The sequence below is a fragment of the Chaetura pelagica genome, unplaced genomic scaffold (assembly GCF_000747805.2).
Source record: "Chaetura pelagica isolate M959 unplaced genomic scaffold, ChaPel_1.0 scaffold181, whole genome shotgun sequence".
Taxonomy (NCBI): domain Eukaryota; kingdom Metazoa; phylum Chordata; class Aves; order Apodiformes; family Apodidae; genus Chaetura; species Chaetura pelagica.
In genome coordinates this window covers 949,824-976,088 of record NW_009951992.1, presented here as the reverse complement: position 1 = coordinate 976,088, position 26,265 = coordinate 949,824, and the positions used below count along the sequence as shown (strand labels likewise).

Sequence of the window (26,265 nt, the reverse complement as noted above, 5' to 3'; positions counted from 1 at the left end):
GGCAGCGATGAGGGAGAAGCTGTTTAGTCATCTCTCTATATATACTTGCACAATGATGATCACATTTACTGATTGCTTCTGACTGCATGTAGAGAGGGAGTCAAGAGGCAGGCAGCACAGCTCACCTCTCATCCTGAGGAGTCACTGCTCCCCCTTGCTTCCAGCTCCCCAGCCTCAGCCCTACACCTTGGGGCACTGAGAGTGTCTTTCCTGCCAGGTAAGGCATCGCCTCCAAGATGGGGCTCTCTGGGCTGACTGGGAGGGAGGGCAGAAGTTTGCACGATTTATCCTGAGCCTGTTGCTTTTGCTCCTAAATCCCTCCGTCGGGCTGAGGCTTTGCAGGAAGTTTTATTATCCGATGTGATTGTGGAGGAGAAGGAATATGTGCCTGATGGAGGACCTGAAGCTCTGGCTGACATGTTCTGCTTTACAGCAAATACATCTTTGCTGTCTGAGCCTGAGCCAGCAAGGACAGGAGAGACCGAAGGATCTCAAGGCTCTTTGCTCCCACCAGCAGTGGCTCATCAACAACTCACAGTGTGTTTATCAGCCATATTTTAAGTCGTCCCTGTCTGCTTCTAGAAAGGGAAACTCTGTATGTTTTGTTTCTGCTTTCATGAGACTATGAAGAGACACTGATTAAGTGAGGCACTGCTGCTGGGAGCTGATGTGCTGAGAACCCCTGGTTTGTTTCTTGACCCTTGAGGTGAACAGGAATCCCTGCCTTCTCTGAACTTTTCCCCCAGAGCTCTGCTGACCCAGCCTTGCCTGGCAGGTTTTTGCTTGAGCCTGGGCTGGAAGTCCCCGTGCCCACGGGTGGTCACAGGGCAGACACTCTGTGGAGCCAGAGGTGGCCGGGGGGACTGGCTGGGGTCTGGAGCCCTGGGAGGGGCAGGGGCTCAGGCCACAGCCTTCCTGACCCAATTTCCTTGTGCCATTTCACTGACCTCGTAATTCTCTAAAGAAAACAGATCCTTTTCTCTGCAGATGCTGACTTTTCTAAGTCAGAAGGAGCCAAATTGTTTTAGTTGGTGTCATCAGCAGGGTACCGATCCTTTTAAAACTACTTTCTTTCAAATTACATGCAGAAATTACTGTAATTAAAATTATATATATGTCTATAGCTAAATATATGCTTGTTAGAATTAAAATGTCTGTTTGCTGTGCAAGCTGGATAAACTCTGTCAACTGTACAGTATATTTTGAGCCCAGGCAATGGCTTTCCAACCTAAAAAGACTGGAAACCTACTGGCTACCAAAACCCAGGTGTGTAGATAAGGAAGATTCTCCCCATATTTTGTAACTAAACTAGTCAGTTTGTATTTTTTTTGTGCTCAGCTGAATTTGTGCAGCTTTGAAGTACAAACCCAGTCCTACCCCTCTTAGTTTTCTGTTTCTTTTTGGGGTGGGGTGAATTTCCAAGGACTCATGGACAAGACAAAGAAAACCTCTTCTCCCTTTCAGTCCTTCCTCACAGACATACAATTCATAGCTGAAAAATACTCTCTTTTTGCATATTTTGAGGATCAAATGGGACAGATTTAATGTAACTTTGAAAATTCAGCTGTGTGCACTAGATTTTCTCAACCAGCTGCATCTCTGCCACAGAGAAACGAGAACTAAACTTCCACAGAATAATACCCCTCACTTCTGCTTCACTCTCCTGTCATAGTTGAGATATTTATAGCTTCCCCACATATACTGCCAGCATGGAAGGACCCATTTTATCTTTAAAAGTTGATCTGAAAATGTGTAAGTCACTTATGAGTTACCAGTGCTTTATTAGAACAATTATACATGAAGTATTTATAGTGCCTCAGCAGCTAATGTAGGTAACCTGGAATTTACCACCAAAGTTATAAAAGTACAGAAGAGATTTCTAACAAGGTTCCCCTGAGAAATCAGGGGAGATGAGGATCCGAGGTACAGTAGCTGGTCAGGTCACCAAACACCACCACCAGTCCCGGCAGAGTGGCCATGGTGGTGGGGCTGGTTGCAGGCACAGAGGGGACAGTTGGGCAGGGAGGGCAGGGATGTGCGAGCTCCGTCTCTTGGCTACTTGGCTGTATTTGGTGGTTAATGGATGAAAGAAAGGGTTGTCATTTTGCTGCCTCCTGTTTTGCAGCCCTAGAGCTTTTCATAAAAGTGGAAAGATCCACCACTGCTGCAGAAGGACAGGGGCAGCTCTGCTGCCACCTGGGCTGCTCCCACAGGGCAAGATTTCCTCGCTCTGCTCTGCCTGCTCCCCACACACAGCTCAGAGCCTGCTCCCCACAGCTCAGAGCCTCTCCCCCCACACAGCTCAGAGCCTCTCCCCACACACAGCTCAGAGCCTGCTCCCCACACACAGCTCAGAGCCTGCTCCCCACAGCTCAGAGCCTGTTCCCCACAGCTCAGAGCCTGCTCCCCACAGCTCAGAGCCTGTTCCCCACAGCTCAGAGCCTGCTCCCCACAGCTCAGAGCCTGTTCCCCACAGCTCAGAGCCTGCTCCCCACAGCTCAGAGCCTGTTCCCCACAGCTCAGAGCCTGCTCCCCACAGCTCAGAGCCTGTTCCCCACAGCTCAGAGCCTGCTCCCCACAGCTCAGAGCCTGTTCCCCACAGCTCAGAGCCTGCTCCCCACACACAGCTCAGAGCCTGCTCCCCAGGGCTGCCAGCCCAGCCTATTAACGCCATAAATCCCCTCTTTAGAGGGAGAGGAAAAACAGAGCATAGGAATATTGAAGAACCCTTTATAGGGAAGTATTGTGGGATGTTTCCTCCAGCGCCGTGTACGGAACGGAAGCGTCTCCCTGGGATAAGCATCACCATGGACTGTTGTGTGTCTCGTAATTACACAACCTCTGCCAGCAGCAGTTAGATGCTTGCACAAGGGATCTCAGTCATCCTCTAGATAGTAAAATTGCACAGATAGATACTCCACATTAAGGTGATGAATGTTAATGTGCCCTGAAGAGGAAGAGCATTTCTGTGAGTAGTTTAATAGTTTTCACCACAGATTGATTCCATCATTTTTTATTCAGTATTTTGATGGCCTGTTGAAATCGATAATGATGCAGCCTTACTGGCTGGAATGGCAGTTTGCTTATAATTAAAAAACTTCAGAGTAAAACTGCCTAGAAAGATGCTGTGTAGATGATATGGTTAGGCTTTGAGGTCCTGAGTCAGTGGAACCAATGGAATTTCCATTGATAAATTGACTTTTGATAGGGCCCCTAATGCATCTTATAGGATAATGGCACCTTTCTCCAGATAGTTTTATGGTCAAGGTAGAAAAACATTATGGAAGAGAAAGCAAATACAAGTTAAACCAGAAATATTGTAAGAACTCTGACCAAAGACCAAGAAGAAAAAGACAGTTCCTGACTAGGTCCAAACCACAGTAACTACTCCAACTCCAAGAGAACACTGGCTTCCAGTGGCTCAGCATCTGGACAACTTAGGACATTTTTCATCTAAAAATCAAGAGTGCAGTGAACATATTTCAGTCTATAATCATTTAGTTCTTTGGCTATGTCTGTTAGCCAGGAAATAACCAAGGCACCTTCCTGCAGGATGTGAGCTGTCTGTCCCTGGAGGTTTCCCTCATTCTGGTGTTCCTGGTACTCAGCTGACAGCTTAATCCATCGGCCCTCGTGCCTGGGATTCAAGCTACTGGTTGCTCAGGTATTCTGAGCAGTGTTTCCCCAAGAGTCAATATTTTCCTCTGGCCCAGTGGAAGGAGGCAATATTTCACCAGAGTAAAACTCATTTTTTAAGGAAAGAGACCAGCAAAAAACTTCTACTGAGGCTAAGACTTTTATTAAAGGTGGAAGAAAACTAATGAAAACCAGAGAAGATTTTCTGTTTCTTTCTACTGCAAATGTCCTTGGTGCAGGATTCATTACACACTGAATGTCTGTAAGACTGGGAACCCGGCTCAGTCCAGTCATGGCTTTTCATGGGATTCCATTCCCTGGCTGAACTGCACGGTGGTTTCACTGGAGTTCCCAGCTCCCTCTTGACAGCTGTAGCTAAGCTGACGTGCCTTACACCTGGGGATTTATGGATTCGTCTTGTTTGCAAGGAAGCAAATAAAAATTAGTGTGTTTATGCTACTTTAAAAATTATTTTAATGAGGAATCATTTGCTATTCAAAATTTCAATCTATAATAATGCCATAACCCTGCTGAGCTGATTATCCCGTGCCTGTTTAACATCATTCTTCACATGGGAGACGAGAGAGAGCCAGTTGGTTTAACTCCTTGTGTCTGTTCTGGTATCTGACTCCTCAACACAACGGGGCGAGACACCCCGCTTGACTCTGTGCTGTGTTTATTTTGTTCTGTGTTTTAGATGGAACTGATCTGACTTGCAGAGGATCTCAAGAGCAGCTTAACTGTCTTCTCCAGTAACAAGGCCTGGGGTCATCATGGCAGCAGGAGTAGCAGCATGGTTGCCCTTTGCCAGGGCAGCTGCCATAGGATGGATGCCAGTGGCCAACTGTCCCATGCCACTGGCTCCAACGGAGAAGAACAAGAGGCAGGATGAGCTGATCATTCTCAATGTGAGTGGCAGGCGTTTCCAGACCTGGAGGACTACCCTGGAGAGGTACCCAGACACGCTCCTGGGCAGCACCGAGAAGGAATTCTTCTTCAACGAGGACACCAAGGAGTACTTCTTCGACCGGGACCCTGAGGTCTTCAGGTGCATCTTAAATTTTTATAGGACTGGCAAGCTGCACTACCCCAGGTACGAGTGCATCTCTGCTTATGACGAAGAGCTTGCCTTCTATGGCATCCTCCCGGAGATCATCGGGGACTGCTGCTACGAAGAGTACAAGGACCGGAAGCGGGAGAACGCGGAGCGGCTGATGGACGACAACGACTCGGAGAACAACCAGGAAGGCTCCATGCCATCCCTCAGCTTCCGGCAGACCATGTGGCGAGCCTTTGAGAACCCCCACACCAGCACCTTAGCCTTAGTCTTTTACTACGTCACCGGTTTCTTTATTGCTGTCTCTGTGATCACTAACGTTGTGGAAACTGTCCCGTGCGGCGCGGTGCCCGGGAGCAGGGAGCTCTCGTGTGGGGAGAGATACGCGGTGGCTTTCTTTTGCCTGGACACGGCTTGTGTGATGATTTTCACAGTTGAGTATCTGTTGAGACTCTTTGCGGCCCCAAGTCGCTACAGGTTCATCAGAAGTGTGATGAGCATCATCGACGTGGTGGCCATCATGCCCTACTACATTGGCTTGGTGATGACCAACAACGAGGACGTCAGCGGAGCCTTTGTGACCCTGAGGGTTTTCAGGGTTTTCAGGATTTTCAAGTTCTCTCGCCATTCCCAAGGCTTAAGAATCTTGGGCTACACTTTGAAGAGCTGTGCCTCCGAGCTTGGCTTTCTCCTCTTTTCCCTCACTATGGCAATCATCATCTTTGCAACTGTGATGTTTTATGCAGAGAAAGGGTCCTCGGCAAGCAAATTCACCAGTATTCCTGCTTCCTTTTGGTACACTATTGTAACCATGACAACACTGGGGTGAGTAGTACTTTTTCTTTTACCGAGCAGCAGGTGTGTGCTGGGAGTTTGACTTTAGTCACCCCTAAGCATTTTCCTGGGTGCATGTTTGAAAAGGGGTTGGAACTGTTTAAAGGCTTGATTTTTCTTTGCCTTACAACTCTGCAATTTATGCTCATGTGTAGTTGTATAGAACAGAAAAAGTACTTACACCCACTTGACAAATGCTTGGCACCATGGTGGATGAGTACAGGAGGAGCAAGGCTGTGGAGTAGAAGGTCCTGTTTCGAACTCCTCTTGCAGGAGAGATAAGTGAACAGGAGTGCAGGGGAGCTGGTGACTGCAGCTTCTCTTTTCAGACACTCATTTGAGCCGTTGATTTCACACGAGGTTGCTGTTGTAGTTGGTGTCTCTTCTCGCGAGGTCGGTCATTGTTCCTTCACTTGCCATGCCAGGAATTCCAGATTTGCTGAATTCAAGTGGATGTTGTGGGCTGTTGTACTCCTGAAAATACTTGGTGATCTCCAGGACATGATCTTTTGTTGGTTTTTTTACTTAACTGTGTTTAATTATGAGTTTAAGAAACAGTCTGAGCATGCTGTAGAATTTCAAACATTCCCATGGACAGGTACAAAGAAAATGAGAGCAAAGCAATGGAAATGTAGCCTGGAGGGCACTTTTCCCCCTTACATTTCTTTTTTCTCTTACAAATGTTTCTACTGTGGTTATAGATGGGAGTTTCTGCTGGTCTGAACGGAAAGCTTTGCCAGCAGATTGGCCAAGGCCTCACCCTGACAGGTTATGTAAAAGGCAGGAGGCATCACAGGCTGCTGCTCCAGGCAGGCACAAAGTTACTGCTCAACGTGATCTCCTAACGCCACACAGCAAAACAACACACTGAGTTTATAGTCACTTTGCAAAGACTGTTCCCACTGGAGAGTTCACAGTTTAATATTCAGATGCAGACAATACTCATTCCTGTAATATGGTGACCACTTTTCCTCTGAACTGCTTTTGATTTTAAACACTTGTCTGTGCCTATTATACATGAACAGGCTCTCAGTAGCACTTTTAAATTATTCAAATCATAATTCAGCTGTCAGAAAGGCACAGGATCTGAGCGTGTGACAACTGCAAGTCTGAATTTCATCATAAGGTGGAAACACAGAACATGTTTGTCATAGTCACCACAAGATCTCTCTTTCCTCCTTTTTAACATCTAAGAAAAGTTTGGAAGTTTGTGTGGCAACAGCTGAGCTCTGTACCCTGGAAATCACTTCTGTGTTTAGAAATCGAAGCTGAGCTTTGGATCCCAGCACTCCTGTGGTTCAGATTCCATATTCTGACTGGTCCATACTGGTCAGTTCCCATTATCCTATCCCCACCATTGCACCTGAGCAGGTTCAGAGAGTCTTTCCAGCTGTCCTGGGTGCCTTGTTCCTGCATCCTCTCCACAAGGGAGAAATGCCTGGAAGCGCATTTGCATTGGCTGATTTCTGCTTCATAACTATGGCCACTATCTTCTCGTCACACACGCTCATGCACATTCACACCTTCGTTGTTAGAGCTGTGTGACAGGGAAGCTGGGGTCAAGGCATCACTCTGTGTTGCTTGGGAACAAACCCTCCGTGTGAGACACGTGCCACGGGCTGCAGTGCCAGGGAGTCTGTTCCCTCACAACAGAGCCCTGACTTGCTCTTGGGCTCTTTCCCTTCCTTTCTGAACACATGGATCACAAACCAGAATGCTCCTGAGGACTTTAAAGTGTTCTCAGTCTGGTGTAATCACAGAACTCTAAGATGAATAAGTGCCCTTAATGAGTTGACAAGGATTTCAAACAACTGGACATTTAAACAGCTTTGTATGAGTTCATTGGGAAAGGACGTGGAAATGCTGCCAGAGCTTGTGAGCTTAAGCTTCTGGTGTTAGTGACTGGGGATTGTTGTTGCAGGGTTTTAAATAAAATAGGTTCTCCAGCAAATAGTCCACCAGATAAGTTTAGTGTCATATCACAGAGTTACAAGAAGCAAAGAAGCCTCAGTAATGGCAGACCCAGGAGCCCCTGTGCTCTGACAAGACCTGTCTGCCCACAGCCACATCCAGCAGGTTCCCAGCCTCCCTCATCCAAGCACCTGAGGCAAAACACTCCCCGTGGGCTCACCCAACACCTGTGCTAGGAAGAGAAGTTGCTACTGAGAGCCACAGAAACCTAATTCCTGCCAGAGCAGCTCTGCAGAGCCCTGGCCTGGCCCCTCAGAGAGGCCCTTTGTGGAGCGGGTCCAGACAGCAGAGGGTCCCAGCTGTGGGGACAGCACTGGTGGGACAAGGCCCCAGCCCTGGGCTCCTGCACCAGCTCCCACCCACAGCTGGGCATCATGGCACAGAGATACAGGAACTCCAGAAACAAAACGTTTGGCTCCAGGTCACGTTCCCCTTCTTGACTCCCCACACACAGGGAGGTGGGCGGTTCACGTCCCCTGCCCTCCTCACTTCACCATAAAGCCTTTCAGTTGTGACAAGTGGCAATTTCATGCAGTATTTCATACACATCTCTCTTCAGTAGTCTTCGCAACACATTTGGAAGGATCTTGCCACTAATGGGGGTACTGACCACTCCTGTCACACAGATGTTGCCAAAAATGCAGCCAAAGTCTCTGTCGTGTCTCTCCCTGACACCTCCAGCCTCACCCAGCTGGTGCTGCCAGTTCTCTGCTTCCCTTCCAGCAACGCTCAGAGCTTTTAGCAGTATCTTAAATATTTTCAGTTGTTTGCCTTTAAAAATTCAGCCAGTTTTTAAAACAAGAAATTATAAAACACCATGTTTTTTAACTCAAATCTATACACATGTATATGTAGGGTTTTTTTGAACACTGAAACATTTAAATCCAGATAAGTGAACATTTCCCTGACACTGGAACCCACCGCTGCTTGTGGCAAAGTGTTCTATAAAAGTGATTTGGAGGATGCAGGATCACTTTTCCCATGTTATTAAGACATTAAAAAATTAGCTCAATTTATACAAAAGGGAGAGTTTGTTTACCACAAACATCAAGGCATTGGGAAACCATCAGCCCTCGTACTGTGCCGTACAGCAGCTGCTGTTATTCCAGATTCCTAAATATCTTTAGGATACAATTAAATTTCCGGATTGACCCATAAATGAAAAGCAATAAAAATGCATTTCCTCTTGAAGGTGAAGCACTGCATGAAATAGAGTAAGTGCTGGTTGTGAGGTCACTGTGCAAGTTGGGTTTGGGAGGAGCGGGGCTCGCGAGCCCTGTGGGCAGGTGGCAGCCCGAGGAGAGAGGCACAGCAGCTTCTCAGCAATGGGAAACAAAGCAAAGGAATTAAATTATACCGACCCTGCACCTCCCATCCCTCTGCTCTGCTCATCAGCCCTGGTTTAGCAGAGGCTGTTTTTAATTTAGCACGATTTAGATTTTGCTCAGGAGGTTTTATAATGAAAGCATTATTCTTGGGTGCATCTTAAATCAATCTGAATTACTGAAACAACTATTCAAAATTAATTCAAAATCAGCTCTCCAATTCATGCAGAAACATTTTTCTCAAGAGGCCAACAACCACCCTTCCTCTCTCTTGCCCTTGTCCAAACCACCAACACGAGACACAGGAGCTGTGCCAGCACCTCTCCTTGGCCTGCAGGAGGTTTTGACCCCCAGGACCCTCCAGCTCACGGCACGAGCGCTGCCCAAGGCGTCAGAGGAGCACGGTGCTGGTTCCCACCCTTCATGTCCCTGTCTTGGTTTTAGCTGATTTGATATGTAATAGCCACCAGTTTTACATCTATATAGAGACCATTTAATCATCATACATTTTGTTACCTTGTTACCAGCATGTTGATTTTAATCCCCACTAACTAGTATTTGGGTTTGGATGGGGCAGCTTCCTGTTCCTCTGCCAGCACATCCCACACTACAAAACCACTTCAGCCCTCACCACTTATTTTCCTATGCTTGATGTAGCTGTTTTCATTTCCCCCAACAACAGGGCTATGTTTCAGACTCTGGGGCAGTGTCTGCAGCAAATCCTAGTTGTGAAACCTGAAGTGCCACGTCTGCCTGCACCGTCACGGGCGTGGGGATGGTCCTGGGGGCTCTGCAGGACACCAAACCCAGCTCCTGGCACCTCAGCTGGGGTGTCAGCACCCCTGTCCCTGCCACGGTGGGGAGCAGCCTGTGGCAGAGAGGGATGATAAGCCTGTGGTGTGTCCTGCAGGGAATTGACACCAAGATCTTTGGACTGTTTGTGTCAAGAAAGCAGTGGCAGTGCAGACAGGGGTGGTTGATGGATTCAGTTCTGGTTTGAGCTTAGGGACATGCTGGGTGATTTTATATCCCTAATGAAGTCTGAGCTCCCTCAGCTCAGTGCCCCCAGGGTGGTCCTAGGGGAATCTATCTGTCTGACTGACTCCCTCACAATTTGTAAGAACTTAATGGTTTCAAGATCACCATCTCTTTTCAGATTCAGCTGCACTGATCAATGGGTGTGAACAATACACATCAGTGCACAACAGCTCCGAGCCTTAGAGCACATTTAAGGAACCAGGTTAATGCCAGGAAGTCGATCAAACAGATGTGCTGGCCTGGTTATGTCGAGAGCCTCATCTGGAGCAAGATCTGAAATTTCTTACGTGTTTCTTAGCTGAGTGCCTGGGGAGCAGGGGTCTGGGGGAGGGCTCTGTCTGGGTCTGTCTGTGCTCAAGCTGGTTTCCTGCAGTCCTGCAGAATGTGGGTCAGAGAGAGCACAAGAGACCAAACCCCTGATCAAGCCCTCGGAAAGAAATATCTTCCTGTTTTGCTCATTTATTGGGCTTTCTTTTTCATTAGTGTTCAGTCATGGACAAGAAAGGAGATTAAATTTGAGTAGTGAAATAGCAAGTGAACTACCTGCTGCCAAACCACTGACAGCTGCACCAGCACAACCCCCTGACCGGGCTCGGGGCAAAGGCTGCAGCCCCTGTGCCAGCAGACACCTCCCTGACTGCTGCTCCAGTGCAGAGCACTGAAACCACTCGAGCTGGTAGTAACCTTCATTCACCCTCCTTCATGCAAACGAGGATGGGTTTGCAAAGTAAGGAAAATAATAAATCATCACTGGAGCTCTGCCATTCCAGCTCCTCCGGAAAGGCTGTCGTGGCCCAGAAATCCCCCTGTGCGTGTCAGGGCTTCAGCAACTGCCATTAAACTGAGCCAGAAAATGGCTTTAGTAGAAACACTGCTTTGCATGTTTCACATCATCGAAGGGAAGGTGGATGAGAGGTGGGATATCCCTTTGTAAAGGCAGGCACTGAAATGTCGTCGCTCCCCATTTGCCACAGTCAACAGCTCTGATACCCACAGGCCAAAGAGCTGCTTGAATTTAATGTACAGAAAGTCCCATCAAGCAATGACTTGATGGAGCTACACAAAGAAGCCATTTCCTTGAGCTCCCATTCCTTGACTCCAGCTTCATCTTAGGCAAAATGTGTATCAATTTTCTTCTCCTAATGGATTTACAGATATTGTGTGCAAAATGTCTTTGCATCAGAAACTACAGATGTAACCTTTTCCCTTCACTATCTTGATGTAAATCTCAGGCAAGCATCTCATTTTCCAGCTATTTGTATTCACCAGAACCCCAGAAGTATTAAAACACCTTCATTCATTCTCACAGCAAGTGGAATTCATTGGATTTTTCCTTCTCTAAAAAAAAGAAATGTATCAATTCTTAGGCTTTTTGTGGCTTTGGATATGGGTAATGATGGCAGGTTTGTGCAAACACCATTTTTAATGTGCATGACAAAATAACTTTCCTTTAAGGAAAACTCCTTGTGTGAGAGTGAAATACTTTGAATAAGGCCAAGCAACGGTACTGGCTAAAATTATAATGTGATTGCTAAATTTACCAATAGAAACCTTGGCAGAGATGCATCTATAGCAACTGACTTGCACATTTTTTCTAAGCTTCTCTTTCATCCCCCCCTGCTTCTTGCTAGGCTGCACCACAGTAAGTGCCTGAGAAACACAGATTAAAGATAACATTGTATTTTCATTGGAGATGAAGGGAAGTGATCAGCTTGCTGACTGTATCTCAGCTATTTTTAGCCTCATAAAACGATAATTTCATAACAGCACTGACCCAGTAAAAGTAATTAGTTTACAGAGATCAGCTGAAAATAAGGGACAAAGTAGCCACTGTCAGTCAGGGAGCAGGGAAAGGGGAGAGGAAGTTAAAGGCCCTGCAACAAATTAGCCAAAACTAATTACATCTCTTAGCCGATTACAGCCCATCGAGTCAGAATCAGTTTTCAGTGTGAACTGTGGAGCAGAGAGGAGCACAGAGGGAGTTTCTGAGCGACCAGTGTCTCTGCAGCCCCGCAGGCTGGAGGTGAATCCTGTGCTGGATGCTGCCAACACCCCCCAGACGTTCCAGGCAGCACCAGCTGCTCCTCACAGCCCGGCCTGGACCCTCCTGCTTGGCACGGGATTAGCAGGGGGCACCTAAAAGAGGAAATGAAACTCCTGCCCCACTTAAATATTAGGAAAACCATGTGAGACTTTTCTATTGCAATTTCTTACAGATCCCTGCACTGTGGGTGGCTGAGGCAGCAATGTGGGAGTAGCTGTGACCAAACCCAGCTGATTTCTAGGCTGTAGAGGAGAGTCCCAGGCACTGGCATGTAGTCACCTCACTTAAAAAACAAACAAACAAACAAACAAAAAAAAAAACCAAAAAAACTGAAAAAACTACAATAAGGATGTGAGATAAACAGAGAAGCCCTTTCTCAGCCTCAGCCAGCATCCCTCCCTGCCACACCTCCCACCTGGAGCTGCTTGGACATCCAGCACAGAACATTTTTTTCTGTCGAACTCCACCACATCCCCCATGAATCCACTTGTGTTTCCCTCAGTGCTCAGCCCGGCTCTGCCTTCCCCTGGCCAGGCAGTGCCCACACAAACAGATTGTGCCTACTTAACTATTTACCACTGCCACATTAGAGCACACTCAAGGGCTGTTATTCACCTCTTAAAGTTACAAGTAACTGTGGAAGAGTTATTTTAAAATCAATACCTAACAGAATGCCATTGTTCCAACACTAAACCTGCTGGGATATTACCAGGAGGCACGTGGCAAGACAAAATCACTGCCTGCCAGAGGAGGAAACAATTCATTACTCCTTTAAAAGGTGTAAGTCTTCACTGGCTCTTCGCTTTGGTTTGCAGCCTCAGCAGTGAGGCTGGAGCATCTGGCTCTTTCATGATTTGACTCCCTTGTCCTGGCCCTACATTGGCTGGACTTTCTTCCTGCACGGGGCCCTGAGGTTTTGGGTCTGGGGATGAGGGCTGTGCTGGCACTGTCACTGCTGTCACCCCTGATGGAGGGTGACACTCTGGGTATCAATTGTCTCTCACCTCTAGAAGCACCTGCCAGAGCAGCACCATCAGAAAAGGCATTTCCTGAGTGTTTTCCCAGCCCCGGGGGGGCTCCTGCCCCCTGCAGCAGCACTCCCACACACACACCAGCTCCAGCTTTTTGCCTTCAGGACCCAACAGAATTTGGCTGCTGTGCATTCCCCAGAAAGCCCTTGAGAAAGTCTGTCTGTGGCTGAGCAGAGCAGCCCTGCTGGGCCGGGCAGGGGCCCTGGCACAGGGGCTGCAGGGCTGGGGGCAGCTGGGCTGGGGTCTCCTCCTCAGCCAGCCTGAGATTTCCAGACCCAGCCTGACATGTCCAGAAGGAAGTGTTCCCTGTCCCTGACCTGCACACGGGGAGCTGGGTGAGTAGCACGACAGAGCTGGGGCCCCAGCACCCACAGCCTGGCCCAGCAAAACAACCCTGTGAAGTGCCCTCAGCTGCTTATTACAGGTAATTATTTTTCAACATAATTAGTGCTTTATTCTTTCTGTGCATGTGACTCCCCTTTGCCATCTGAAAGACACAAACTGGTGCTGTTTTTCTCATCTTGCCTGTAGATACAGGGTTTCACATCAGGTGGGAAAACAGCAGATGATAAAATCTTGAGTCACTTTCACCCTTTAGTATTTAAATGCACAGCCTTGATGACAAGATTTCACCCCTCAACCACACAGCCCCTTTTTTTCTTCTCTGTACTAAGGAAAACACTTCTTACTACTAATTCAATTCTGCTTATTTTATTACTCAGTTGCCACAAGCCTCACCTTCATGTCTGTATACTCTGAACACGCTTTTGGGGTGTAATTTGGAGACAACACATCACCAACAGTGCACACTTTTCTCTATATTTGTATGACCTGCAACATAAAGGAGCCATCCTTCTTAAATATTAATCACAGTCACTGTGGCAAGAACAAAAATAGCACCTTATTTTTCAATTGAAAAGGATAATGCAAGGGAGCTATTCTTGCAACCTAATGCTTGGCAGCATCAGCTAGCTTCAAAAGGAAAGCTAAAACAAGAGAAAGGTGCTCTGAGCTGCTTTCTCCTGGAGTCCATCTACTTCAGAGTCTCAGTTTGGATCAGAACACTCTCTGAAAAGAAACTCAACCACCCAGCTTGGCTCCCCGTGCCGGGAGGTTTCAGAGGCAGAGGCTCCTCCCGGGTGAGGTACAGCTGGAAGATGCACTCCAGGAACACACTGACTGTGCTCTCCCTGCTAATGGGCATTCAGTCCATGGACCAGGCTAGGACTGGTCTAAAATGAACCCTCTCTGAGATGTGCACAGTAGGGATGCTCTGCATCTCCTCTGCAGCAGCTCAGCTCTTGGTAACACAGAAGCCGCTTCTTTCCCTGCAATTGATTTCAGAACTCATTCTCAATTATAATCCTGTTTTAGTGTCTTTTGAGGTTTTACGTAGTTTCTTGGCCTTTTGTCATCAACACTAAACTGAGAAAAGCTCCAATTTCTTATTTCTGCCTCTTCAGAGGGAAGACAAGAGTGGGCTGTTGTCAGTTTAACAGACTCTGACACCTCCGATACTCCACTGCGTGAGAGCCTTTTTCTAGTAATCACTGTCTGAAATAGTAGAAACAGGACTTAAATGTACCACTTTGAACATGAATCAATGAAGCATTATTGCCAACACACATCCTTCACTGTCACATGTTTTAGTTGTGCTGTTGGTTCAGGAAGATTTAAGCTCCATCCCTCGCCCAGCTTTGCTCCTGTGAGATGTCCTTTCTACCAAGCTCACTCTCTGATCTCGGCATGATTAACCAAAATATGAAATCCTTAGCTTCTTCCATGCATGTGTGTGCTTGAAAACCTCCTGCAAGACCTGGAGATTGTATGCAGATGGGCAATCACAGCCAGCTCACAGGAGGCAATCACAACTTTTACTTGGTGCCTCTTTCGTTTTCCTGCCCACCTACATCTGCCCAACCGTCTGTTCACCAACCCGGGAGCATCCATCCCGTAATAGGATGAGTCCTACTGAGTCAGACACTGCTTCAGCTCCTGAAATGAGCTGGCATGGTGTTCTAGCCTTGGCAAGCTGGGTGCAAGAGACTTCAGACCTTTTCCATATTTTTCTGTTAGAGAGGAACAGCAAAGGCAGATTGAATAATGGAACCGTTCACCCAGCAAAGCAGCTGCTGAATAAAACTGCAAAACAGATGAAATTAGGTAAAAATCATCTCTCTTGTTAAGGGTCAAACCAAGTAGTAAGCACAAAGATTTTGGGCTACAGAGGGCTGAGCAGGATGAATTCCACCTCTAATGAGCTTAGTGAATAAGCTCATTTCCCAAGGAGCTCTATTGAACCAGCCTGGTTTCCAGCCTGGGGAGAGCTTTCCCAACAGATAAACCCTGGGTAAACATCTCCATCAGTTTATTCACAGGAGCCATTTCTGCAGCTTGAGAGCAAAGCCATGGGCATCACCAGATTCCTTCCTGAAGGTGTAGATGGCAGGATGGATCAGAGAAGAAGCAGATGGTAGAGACTCTTTTCCAGTTTTGACCTTTCTTTACAACTGCTGATGCAAACAAGAATTCAGACCAACAGGACTCATTAAAGCACCTGTGTCCTAACAACTTTCCTTTGGCATTAACTCAGGACTGTTTAACCTCCATGTAAGACACCACAGAGCTGGACTAAGTAACCTCCAGAGGTCCTTTCTGACCAAAATTAGTCTCTGAATCTATGAACAAATGCTGCTCAAGTGGCATACTCTGTGGATTTCCATCAGAAACCCCAACCAGTTTGTGGACTGGGAAGATGTGTCCTATCAAATCCCAATTTAGAGGTCCTGCCAAAGAGTCCAAAGGAAATCTCACATCCACACTGTCTTGTGGACAATTTGTTACCCAGAAAGGAAGGAGTCTGTAAGGAATGGTCCATCACCTGCCCACAGGCTTCTTAACATAGTTTTCAATTCTGTTGGCTTGGAAGAGAAAGGAGAAAATGAGACTTGAGAGGAGAATAGATCTACAGATGTTGAAAGAAAAATCTTTAAATCTTACTTGTCTTCCATGCAGTAACTCACATTTATTTTTGCCATTTTTTTTTCTTAGCCAGCAAAAGATTTTCAGCAGATACAGAAGTATCATTTAAACTCTTAATCTCCTAGGGCTGAGCCACTCTCAGACACTGCCCGCCCTTTGTTATCATCCCAACAGAGCTGGAAAAGGTTTTGAGAGGAAAAGGGAAGGAAAACATCTGAACTTTGTAGTAAAAAAAATAGCTGCTAACTGGGGGTGAGATAAAGATTTTGAGGAGAAAACAGGGTTCAGTCTTTAGCTCTATAAACCTGCCCTGCCTGCCCTCAAGTGCAGGTCACAGGGTGGACACAGACACGCAGCTCGCTGGTGCATGTCAGCACGTGTTCACATGATTCCAGCAGGAAGGTCTGGCACCCAATGTACTGTGAACTGAAAACTAATTTGAGCAGCTTTTATGATTCCTTGTTTGTCAGACACTAAGAAGGTGTTGGCTGGAGCCTCGTGAGCTGTGCCTGGGGCTCCTTTGCTGCTGCTCCCGCCTGCCCAGGCCAGGCTGTGCCCTCCTGGCTGCTTCCCTGGCAGCCTGGGCAGCCCCTCGGGTCTGTGTAGAGAATTTTTAATGGCTCTGCCCACTCTGATCACAGTGTGATGGGGAGTAACTTCATTACAGTCAGTGAGTCACCCCGGTGACAAACGAGCGTCACTGGCAGCTGAAGTGAGCTCTGTGCTCTGGGAAAGGCTGGGGTGTCATTCGGGTGACATGCTGTGCAGGATGGCAAGAGATGCCTCCTGGTGCCAGGTCCTCCTCAGAGCCATGTCCCATCTCATGCTCACCACTGCTTCCCTTGGACATGCCCTGAAAAGCAGGGATTTCCAGCACGTGGTGCTAGATCCACTGTGCTCAAGGCTGAGAGCTCAGGTACTGCTGGATAGAATTTGTGTGGAGCCATTAATGACTGCTCCCCTGGCAAGATCAAAACAGAGTGGGCAGGCAGCACATCCACCACCTTTAGCACTTGATTATACAATAAATTAAATCCACCCATTAAATCATCACAAGAGAGAGAAAGGGTTTTTACCTGCACATCTGTGGGCAGCAAATGCTTTATCTGCAGTGTGAAATACTTAGGATGAAAACTACTGGGGGACTGAAGCAAGTCAGATAAGGATTTGTGGAATTTGGTAGGAAAGAAGCACAGCTCATGCACCTTCAGCAGGTGTTTGGGAAGGACCTGGTGACCATTGGTCCATTAGCTGGATGAATCTGTGTGCCAGGATCCTCTAAGTCAAGTGAGACTTTGATTCCTCCTCCCACCACACACTGGGATCACTCCCAGTGCAGTTCAGCTCCAGGACAGGCACTGTCCCCACTGCACGGGGAGGCCAGGGGGAAGGAGGCCTGGCAGTGCCCATGCAGGGTCAGTAAGCAGCTCCAGTGGGTTATTGCCAATGTGCAATGCAATCTAACTAAGATATCAAAGAACTCAATTGCCTCTCAGATAAAAGGAGAGAAAGGTGAAAAAAAACCACGCAGAATTTTAAATGATAGAACAAGAGGTGTTCCACAGGCCTGTGTTTTCCTGCCTTTGGGAAAGACTGAAATTGCTTTAGCAAAAAGCAAACAGAAGTTGCTTCTTTCCCAGACACTGATTTATTATTTAATACTAAAATCCTATAAATAACTAATCTGCAGAATCATCCAGCCAAGAAACGTAGGCAGGAATGTAAAGAAACACACAGACACCCCAGCAGGCTCTGCCAAAGGGCTGTCACTCAGCTCAGCTCCCAGGGGCTGCTCCTCTCCCAGGCAGGGAATCAACAAAGTCTGTCCCACCCCTGCCTCACCCAGCCTGGGCTTGCAGGTGTTTCTGTCACTGTACCAGCCCTTCCCCATATGAAACTTCACCTGTACCTTATCAGGTTTAGTAGACCGTGGCTGTACACTTTGCCAGAAGGAAAACCAGTTCATCTGCACCACAGAGCACTTGGAGTTGGGAAGTGAGACTGTCTGAGCCCCGGGGCAGCCTGCAGGATTGTACCCAGCAACTTGGTGAAGTGGAATATATGTATTTTGTGACAAGTGCTGCCACACTGCATGGAAAACGTTACACAGCAGCAAAATGGGCCCATTCAGGTTACAACATCACATCAGGTTTTGAGCTTTTACTACATAATCCATTTTAAAGTACTCCTGGATAAGCTGCTCTTCACTAAAATTAGATTTTTAGCAAAACCTGGCCTACAAACCATAGCCCAAATTCCCAGCATAAGCAAATGCACCCCTAGGAGCCAGGTTTCCATCCAGCTGCAGTGCAGCCTGTAGGGCTTTTTTCCCCCCTGCTCTTTGAAATGCAATTTTCTGTCCCATTCTGCCAAAGACCAGGTGAAATCAATAAAATAAAAATAGCATTGTAATATTAACCTTGGGGCAAAAGACTAATGTCACTTCTAGTCAGCAGCTGCAGAAGTGATAAACCCAGGCCAGACCCCCTGGAACCTGCAGGGCTGTGTCTGTGTCTGAAGAGCTGCTGTGGCACAAGGCCCTGAACCCACTGACCCAGCATCTTGTCACACCATCTTGTCCACAGAGAAAGATCATAGCCACATCCCCAAATATATAATAGTGATTTAAAGTGGTTTTACTTGCATTTTTGTCCATTTCAGAAGAATGTTTTGGTTTTCTTAAGCAATGGGATCTTTCACAAAACTGAGCCTCTGCCTCCCCCTCAGCTGCCCTGCCCGCCCAGCACCAAGTGCTCCCCATGGCACGAGCACAGGGCATGCTCATTTTAAAATAGGGATAAGCAGGGCACATTTGTGCAGCTCTGTTCATGCCACCTGTAAGTACAGGAGGAAAAAAATCCAACCCCAAATCTCATATTGATTGGACAGAGTTTTCCTGTAAGATGCTTGAGCATCTTCCGAGCAGGCAGCTCCCCTGCTGACACGGGAACAGCAACAAATGCCACAGATCATTGACTGAGGCAGAGCCCAGCCTCAGAATTGAAAAACAATCACTCTGCCTGATCACTATTCACTGCATATTTTTCCCTTGCCCAGCCCTGTCACTGGTTGGTAAAATACCAGGAGATGACTGTTCACTTAGAGCAACAAGGCGCAAGATGCATCATGCAGAACTGGAGCCCACGCCACGGGCACTTCCACAGCACAAGAGCAGTGGGTAAACTTCATGACCTTTCTATAGAAAAAAGGTTAACAAAAGAAATCAAGAGAGCAGAAGTCACAGGCCACAGCCCAGTGCACAGAGCAGGCTCAACAGGCATCCTACCATCTGCCAGCTGCACTTCTGAAGCCTGGGAACAGAATGAGTGGATCCTCAGCCAGAACCCTCCACACCTCCAGCAGGAGTAAATCAGATTGAGTGGGTATGGAAAAGATTCTTGAGGATTATGTGTAAGATGTGAAAAGCAATCATACCACTATATATGAAGAAACATAACCATAAAATAAAAGGCTGAAGGCCCGAATGACTGGGCATTGATGCAAAGTGATTTTTAAATGATGCCATTTGGATATGGTGGAAAATAACATCCCTCTTTTCAAAGAAACAGCAACAAACCAACCAGTTCTGAGAGGCAGGAAACAAAACCCACAGCACAAAAGGCAGCCCTGAGGAAAGGCACTGCAGAGGCACAGGTCCCTCTTCTTTCCCTAGCCCATCACTTAGAAACTGTTCTCCTTTCTCAGTGTTCAAACCTCTCTGTAATTCAAGTGGGGTTTTGGAGAGAGGGAAGTGGCCAGAGGTGGCCCAAGAGCCCGGGGTGCCCAGCTCTCCTGCACTGCTGAGGCTGAGCCCCCCTGGGAGCTGGCAGCTCCCTCTGGGGGTGCTGGACACCTCAGATCATTTCAGAGACTGATGTTTTCCCACTATTGACACACGGGATGGGGAAATGAGGTTTATTTTGGCATCTCATTCACACCTCAGTCCATCCTCTCTAGTACTTTTCTTTCATCCCCTCCAGCCTGTGCGTGGAAAGGTCGATCAGGTTAATTACAGATGTTACCACATGTGCTGTTTGCAGCTCTGCTAAGTGTTTCAGGCACCTGGAACTCTGTTGCACCCTCCTGCTGACTTCTGCACCAGATGTAACAGCAACAGGTTTCTTAGTGCAGCAAAGGAACTTCCCTGTGTGGTCCCCGGGCTGACAACAAAGCAACTGAGGAGCAATGAGTTGGAACAACATTTCTGCAGCTTTACCAAGACTGTCAGAATATGCTACTAATATTTACAAAAGTTCCCCGCCTTCCTAAATAAACACTGACATCTCTAGTTTACAGATGTCAAATCCAAGTACAAGGAGGCAGGGGAGCCCCTGCAGCCCCTCTGAGCATCACCCCACCAGCCTGCAGCTCTGAGCACATCAGGCTGTTTCTTTAGACCCCGACTGCCACAGAGGGTGACAAGAATGGGTCACCTCCTGCAGACAGGCAAGGGGGGGCACTGAGATTTTCTGGCATATGTTCAGAGACTCAATCCAGCACTTTTCCACCCATAGTTTTCTTCCTAATCATTGCAGCATCACCCCAGAAGGAGATTCTGCTGATGGGGGGGAGGGAAGTTTTGATCCTGGTCATTTCTCTCTGCATCTCGGGGCTGGTTGGTACTGCCACCTGCAAGACCCTTTCAATAGCAGAGGCACAAACCCAGTCAGGGGCTGTAAGTGGTCACCTGAGACTGATGGGATTGTTCCCTTCCTTTTTAAAACCCACAAAATTCTACAGGGGTCAAAACAAACACACAAATACACAAAGAGTGGTTGCCTTAGTCTCCAGAAAAGATTCTGTGACATGTTCCAGGGAACTCAGGCTGCAGCACAAACGTCACTTTGAAGTAAAGGACACTTGGCAATTTTTAATTGCATCCTAACCTCCCATTCACTGGGCTTCACCCACTGAGCAGCATCACAACAGCAGCTCTGCAGCCTCTGCAGGGGGTGCAGATGGGCCGGACTGGGAGGGCACAGCAGCCTGTCCTGCCCCTGGAGCTGGGGGCTCACCCAGCACAACACAGACTTCCTCATTATCCAGTGACCTTGGTTTCACTGGAATTACTTTCAAAAGATCTGAAAAGCATTCCCTGCACACCACAAATGTTGGCATTCCCTCATCAGAGGCACAACAGCAGCTCGAGGCAGGGACAGCTTTAACAGCTCTGAAAAGTCACATTTAAAATGTATTACCATCATAATGAGTCCAGTGAACAATTTAGTCAGAAACATTTCTTTGGATACCTCACATCTATGTTGTCGTGTCATTTCTGAATGTCCCATAAACAACAGATTTTACAGCTAATAATACCAAGCATCCCAGAGGGCTCTGGCAGCACCTGAGGCCTCGCCCTGGCTGGCCTGGCTGCAAACACTGCCAGCAGAAACTTGTTGTCTCCTGGGCATTGCAACGCCATTTGTTCTAATTCTTGTTGACATTTCATTTCACAGACTATTAAATGAACCCCTTCAGGAGGATGAGACAGAAATTTGCTTTAGAAGAGAGAAAAAGCAGTGCAGGCTTTAGGACAAAACAAGCTGATGATTTATTTTTCTGATGCAGGGAGCAGAGGGTGCAAAGCCCAGACTCACTGCTCTGCTCTGCCTAAGCCTGTGCTGGGTGACAATGGCAGCAAACTGACCTAACACCACATGCTTCTAGTACCATGAGGGCCATTTTTAAACCAGTCCTAGTGTTTCTAACTCAACTGACCTTTCCCTCTGTGGGTAAGGAGGGTTGAAAAGCTTCTGCAAAGCTCTGGTTTGGGCTCCACAGCAGGACGGTGCTGGGAAGTGGAAGGACAGGTCTAAGGGAACTTCCATGAATCATTTTTTATTTGAGCAATTTAGCAATGACATATTCTATCAATCACTTCTGTACGGGGCCTGTAGAGTAAGCAGATATCCTGACACATTTTGTACCTTCCTATGAACAATATAAAATTACCTCAGGAGGTGGAACAAGGTGCTGAAGAGTGTGAGTCTGGGACCAGTGGGGTGGAGCAAGGAGAGACACCCTGGGCAGCCAGTCTGGGGCTGGAGGACACGTGGGGATGGTGGCTCTGAGGGGGGACAGGGCCCTGCAGGGGCACCACAGCTCCCAGCTTTGGTGGGATCATGTTATACAGACAGAAACACAAGCAGAGGTGAGCAGAGCTGGAAAATACAGCAGGAGGAAGAGCTACTACAAACCCACAGCTTCCTCCTGCTTTCCATGGGCCTTAACTCTCAACATGCTACATTCATCTTCTGTGGTGATTAAAGCTCAGCAAAGTCATTAATACTGAGACTTTCCTCACTGCAGCACGTTAAGAAGCAGACATACTTACTTACTTACTTACAGAAAGTATCCCCTTTTTGGCTTGTAAAGCTGCTTTCTTAGGGTAAGTCTGACACTGGAAAAGGCTGCAAACGAGCCCATTTGTGTATGGCCAGTCAGTAATTCTATGAATACCATAAAAATACAATTTAAGGGGATAAAGAAAGGTCATTATTTGCAGTAACCACACAGGTTTGTGATGGCAAAGCATCACAGCAACCTGCAGGGAGGTGTCCCCCAGGGCTGCCCTGGGGGCTGCACAGGTGAGGACTCTGGGCAGTGATCTCTGCATCCCTCCATCTCTGCATCCCTCCATCTCTGCATCCCTGCATCCCTGCATCTCTGCATCCCTGCATCTCTGCATCCAGCCCCTGGAAACTGCCACGGGGAAAAGTCCTTTTGAAATGAGGAGAAGTTTGAGGATGATGTGAACTTCTACTTTCTTAATTTTTAAACTAGGATTATGTCATGTAATATCCTTAAAGATATTCCCCAGGCCAGTCACTTTTACAGTGAATAATATCTAATCACCCATTTCTTCCCATATCATACACCACTGCCTTCTAAATTTGTCAATCTAATTAGCTCTTTCCCCTAACACTAAGTATGATTAAATCTGTATTAAAACTTTCTGTGCAGCACAAGAGCAGACACACCTGAGCATTTTCTAAATTTAGCAGAAGACAATATTTAATGGGTTATTTTTAATGGATGCTGGAATTGCTGCAGAAATGAATTCTGATTTGAATTTCCTCAGCCTCCTTATTCTTGTCTTCGGATCCTTAAATTGTGTATCAAGCAGATTAGAAGGAATAATGGAGAAACCTACCTGGTACCATCCATCAAGTGCCTTTCAGAGCTAAAGTAACAATGAGGACTTTATGCTAAAAAAAAAAGAAAAAAAAAAGAAAAGGAGAAAGAAACTGGGTTTCTTTATACTTCAGCTTCATCACTTCATAAGATGTGTCAGACTAGACACACTGGGACTCATCTCCCAGTTTCCACATGGTTTAAACAGGGCAGACACATGGGCTGGAAACAATTCCTGAGGATTTCCATAACTTGCATTTAATCCAAATTTTAGGAAGATTTGCATGCATTTGGGGTAATTAAAAGGCCTGTTTGTGTGCTGTGGAGCAATGCCTTGAGCTCCTTTCCAAGACAGCAGCAAAGTCACAGTGCTGTGAGTCACCAGCACCTCACAAATCATTAAGAGATTTGTCACACACCAGCTCTGCAAGGCCACTGGTCCCAGTGCCTGCCCAGCCTCGTGCTCCAGAGAGACCCTCACACCCTGGGAACTCCTGGGGCTCAGCTCTGCAGACCCGGAGGGGATGGGGAACACTGGGCACAGTGCTGGGAAATGGCAAAATGTTCCCCTGTGCTCCACCAGCTCCACCACCTGACAAGGAAACCTGACTTGGTTCCCTTTCCCAGAGCCTGGGAGATGCTGGAATGGGTTCAAGAGCAGAGCCTCAGGGTTACCCGAGCCATGCAGAGAAGAGAGAACTGTGCTGGAGGTGCCCACCAGGGAGATCTGTAAGAGCAGCAGCTGGGCTGGCTCAGCCCTTGGGACAGGAGCTACTTGGGGCCCTTTCCTGAGCTTGGGAGAGAAATCAGATCACTCAGTGCAACTGGCAAGTACAGAGGCAAAGCAGGAAGGATGGAAGAGCTGAAAGCATCAGCTCCAAGAAAAAAGGGTAACAATACCTGATGGGATCTCTTCCAAATCCTGTCACTGTCATTCATTAGGCAGGTGGCTGGGAGACCATGCTGGTGTTGCTGGGGGCTCACGACTGCCTTCAGAAAAGCCCACCCAACCTTTGTGCCTCTAATTGGAACACTTTCTGTTGCCAGGGCAGGAATTCATCTGAATAGGGTTGTGAGGGTTGAAAGTCACTACTTGGCCCATTTAAGTATAGATCCACCTCTTTCATTAGAGACCACTGGCAGGAAGATAACCAACTCCATCTTCATGGTGACAAAGCCACCCACAGCAGGAGACAATCAGGTTGTTTCTTGGGAGGATCTGAATTACTTCAATGACTGTGTCTGAAGCCATTCAGGGAAGCTGAGGTCTGGGAATACCTCGGAGCAATCAATTGTGCCTGATTGGTTATATGCAATAAAACTAGATGGGAGAAGCTTTTTTTTTTGTCCCCTTTAGGCAATACAAGCTCAAAGACTTGTAAAACCTCTGTACTCCCTTCAGGGCTGTCTCTTGAACACAACAAAGGCAGGAGCTGGAGAAAGGGAAAACTAATATCCTGGGTGTATTTAGGCTGCTTTTCCTGAAAGAACAGTTGATCCTCACACGTCATCCACTGAATTCAAAGAGCTGTGCCAGGGAGATCAGTGCCACCACCCCCTCCCTGTGCAGGGGAGGAAACTGAGGCACACGATGGAGAGGGAGCCAGGAGAAGGAACCGGTTCTGCTCGTGTTCCAAAGCCAAGGGAAGGGAGATCCCAGCAGTGGCTGTTCCAGGCTGCCCTGCTCCCCAGGACAAGGGGGAGATGTCATGAGCCCAGCCCTGAGCAAAGGACAGACCCAGTCCCAGAGCAGAGCTGGACTCTGACCTGTAGCACCAATGGAGTTCTCAGGACTAATTCAAATGCACTTTTTCTGCTCTCCTCTCCCTGCGAGTCAATAAGATAAACAATGGGCTGGGGGAACACAAAGAACTTGCTTTGTGCCTCGTGGATTCTCAGAGATGCTGTGCAGCATTAGATAGAAAACACAAAAGCTGAGCTGATGATGTGTTTATTTCTGTATAAACGTGTTTCTCTGGTGTCACTTTTGGCATGAAAGGAAAGAAAAATGTTTCCTCCTCAACATTTCAAAATGGCCAGAGGATTTACAGCAGATCCTCATTAAGAGGCTTGTAATCCTGTCTCTGGAAGGCATGCAGGAAGATGGGCATGCCTCAAAAATCCACAAGACATTTATGTTTTTTACATAATCCACTCCTATTTAACCAGACCTCCAACATACATTTAATTTGAAGCATAGATACGAGTTCAGATTGGTTTGCAGTTCTATATGGAATAGAAACTCCTTGCTGATCTAAGGCCATGGGTGTGACTTTACCCTGGTCTCTAGGAATTGTTGCTGACATTAAGACCTGCACCAAATCTCTGAAGGTGCTACTGGCTCCAAGCTTATTCATGTCCTGAAAGTTTCCCATAAGAAAAGATTCTTTTCTCTTCCTTTCCATAAGAAAATCAAAGCCCTAACACTTAGGTCAGACCATCCTGTTCAACTAAACCCAGATCATACTTTCAGGTGCCTTTCTTCACTAAAATCTGGTTTTGGGAGGTAGGAGAAATATTCCTCCCGAGTGAAACGTGTTCATGGAGCTGCAGTTGCTCTGGTGTGAGAACACAGGCCAGCTCAGCTCCCTGCTGGAGCAACAAACCACCTCAGCACAGGCTTCACCCCAGAGGGTGCTCAGATCCCCCCGCCTGCAGCAAAGCCCCTTTCTGGGCAGGTTGTCCCACTGGTGTGAGCTCCAGGTGCCCTGCACCCTGCTCCACAGCTCAGCCCCTGCTGGGGGAGCTGCCTCCTCCTGCAGGAGCCGGACAGAGAAGCAGCAGCAGGGGACGTTGTGCTCTCCCAGGGCAACGGGAGCGGCCACGGTGGGGCTGGTGCTGCAGGGCAGGATGGCAGGTGGCATTGCCAGCGAGGTGTAGGATTCTGTGACACGTTCAGATCTTGCAGACTGTGCCCAAGCTGGAGCTCTGTCACTGCAGGACAACCTTGCAGGCTGCTCCTGCCTTTGCTGTGCAAGGGAAAGAAGGACATGAGCAAAGAAAAAAGTCTTTTTTTTGGTTATTTTTCTTTTTAAGTGTCACCTGAATGTTTAAATTTAGTAATTAAGAGTCCCTCTGTGCTACTGCATGAATTTTTAAATATAGTCATTAGAAATAAAATAAACCCTTAGCATGATCCACCTTACATAACTTCCTCCACACTTTAAAAATAACTTGTACAACTTTCTAGTACTCGGTGGCATCTGAGCAGGC

At 47.3% G+C, this 26,265-nt stretch overlaps 1 protein-coding gene across 2 annotated transcripts in view; it reads left to right on the top strand.

Annotated features, from left to right (window-relative positions):
- The first annotated feature begins 4,409 nt into the window (after positions 1-4,409).
- The window catches only part of KCND3 (potassium voltage-gated channel, Shal-related subfamily, member 3), a 98,182-nt gene continuing 76,326 nt past the window's right edge, over positions 4,410-26,265 (top strand). For both annotated transcript variants that reach the window (XM_010001820.1, XM_010001811.1), the window contains exon 1: positions 4,410-5,518. In XM_010001820.1, coding sequence (XP_010000122.1) covers positions 4,410-5,518 — 1,109 coding nt within the window. The remainder of the gene's footprint in view (positions 5,519-26,265) is intronic.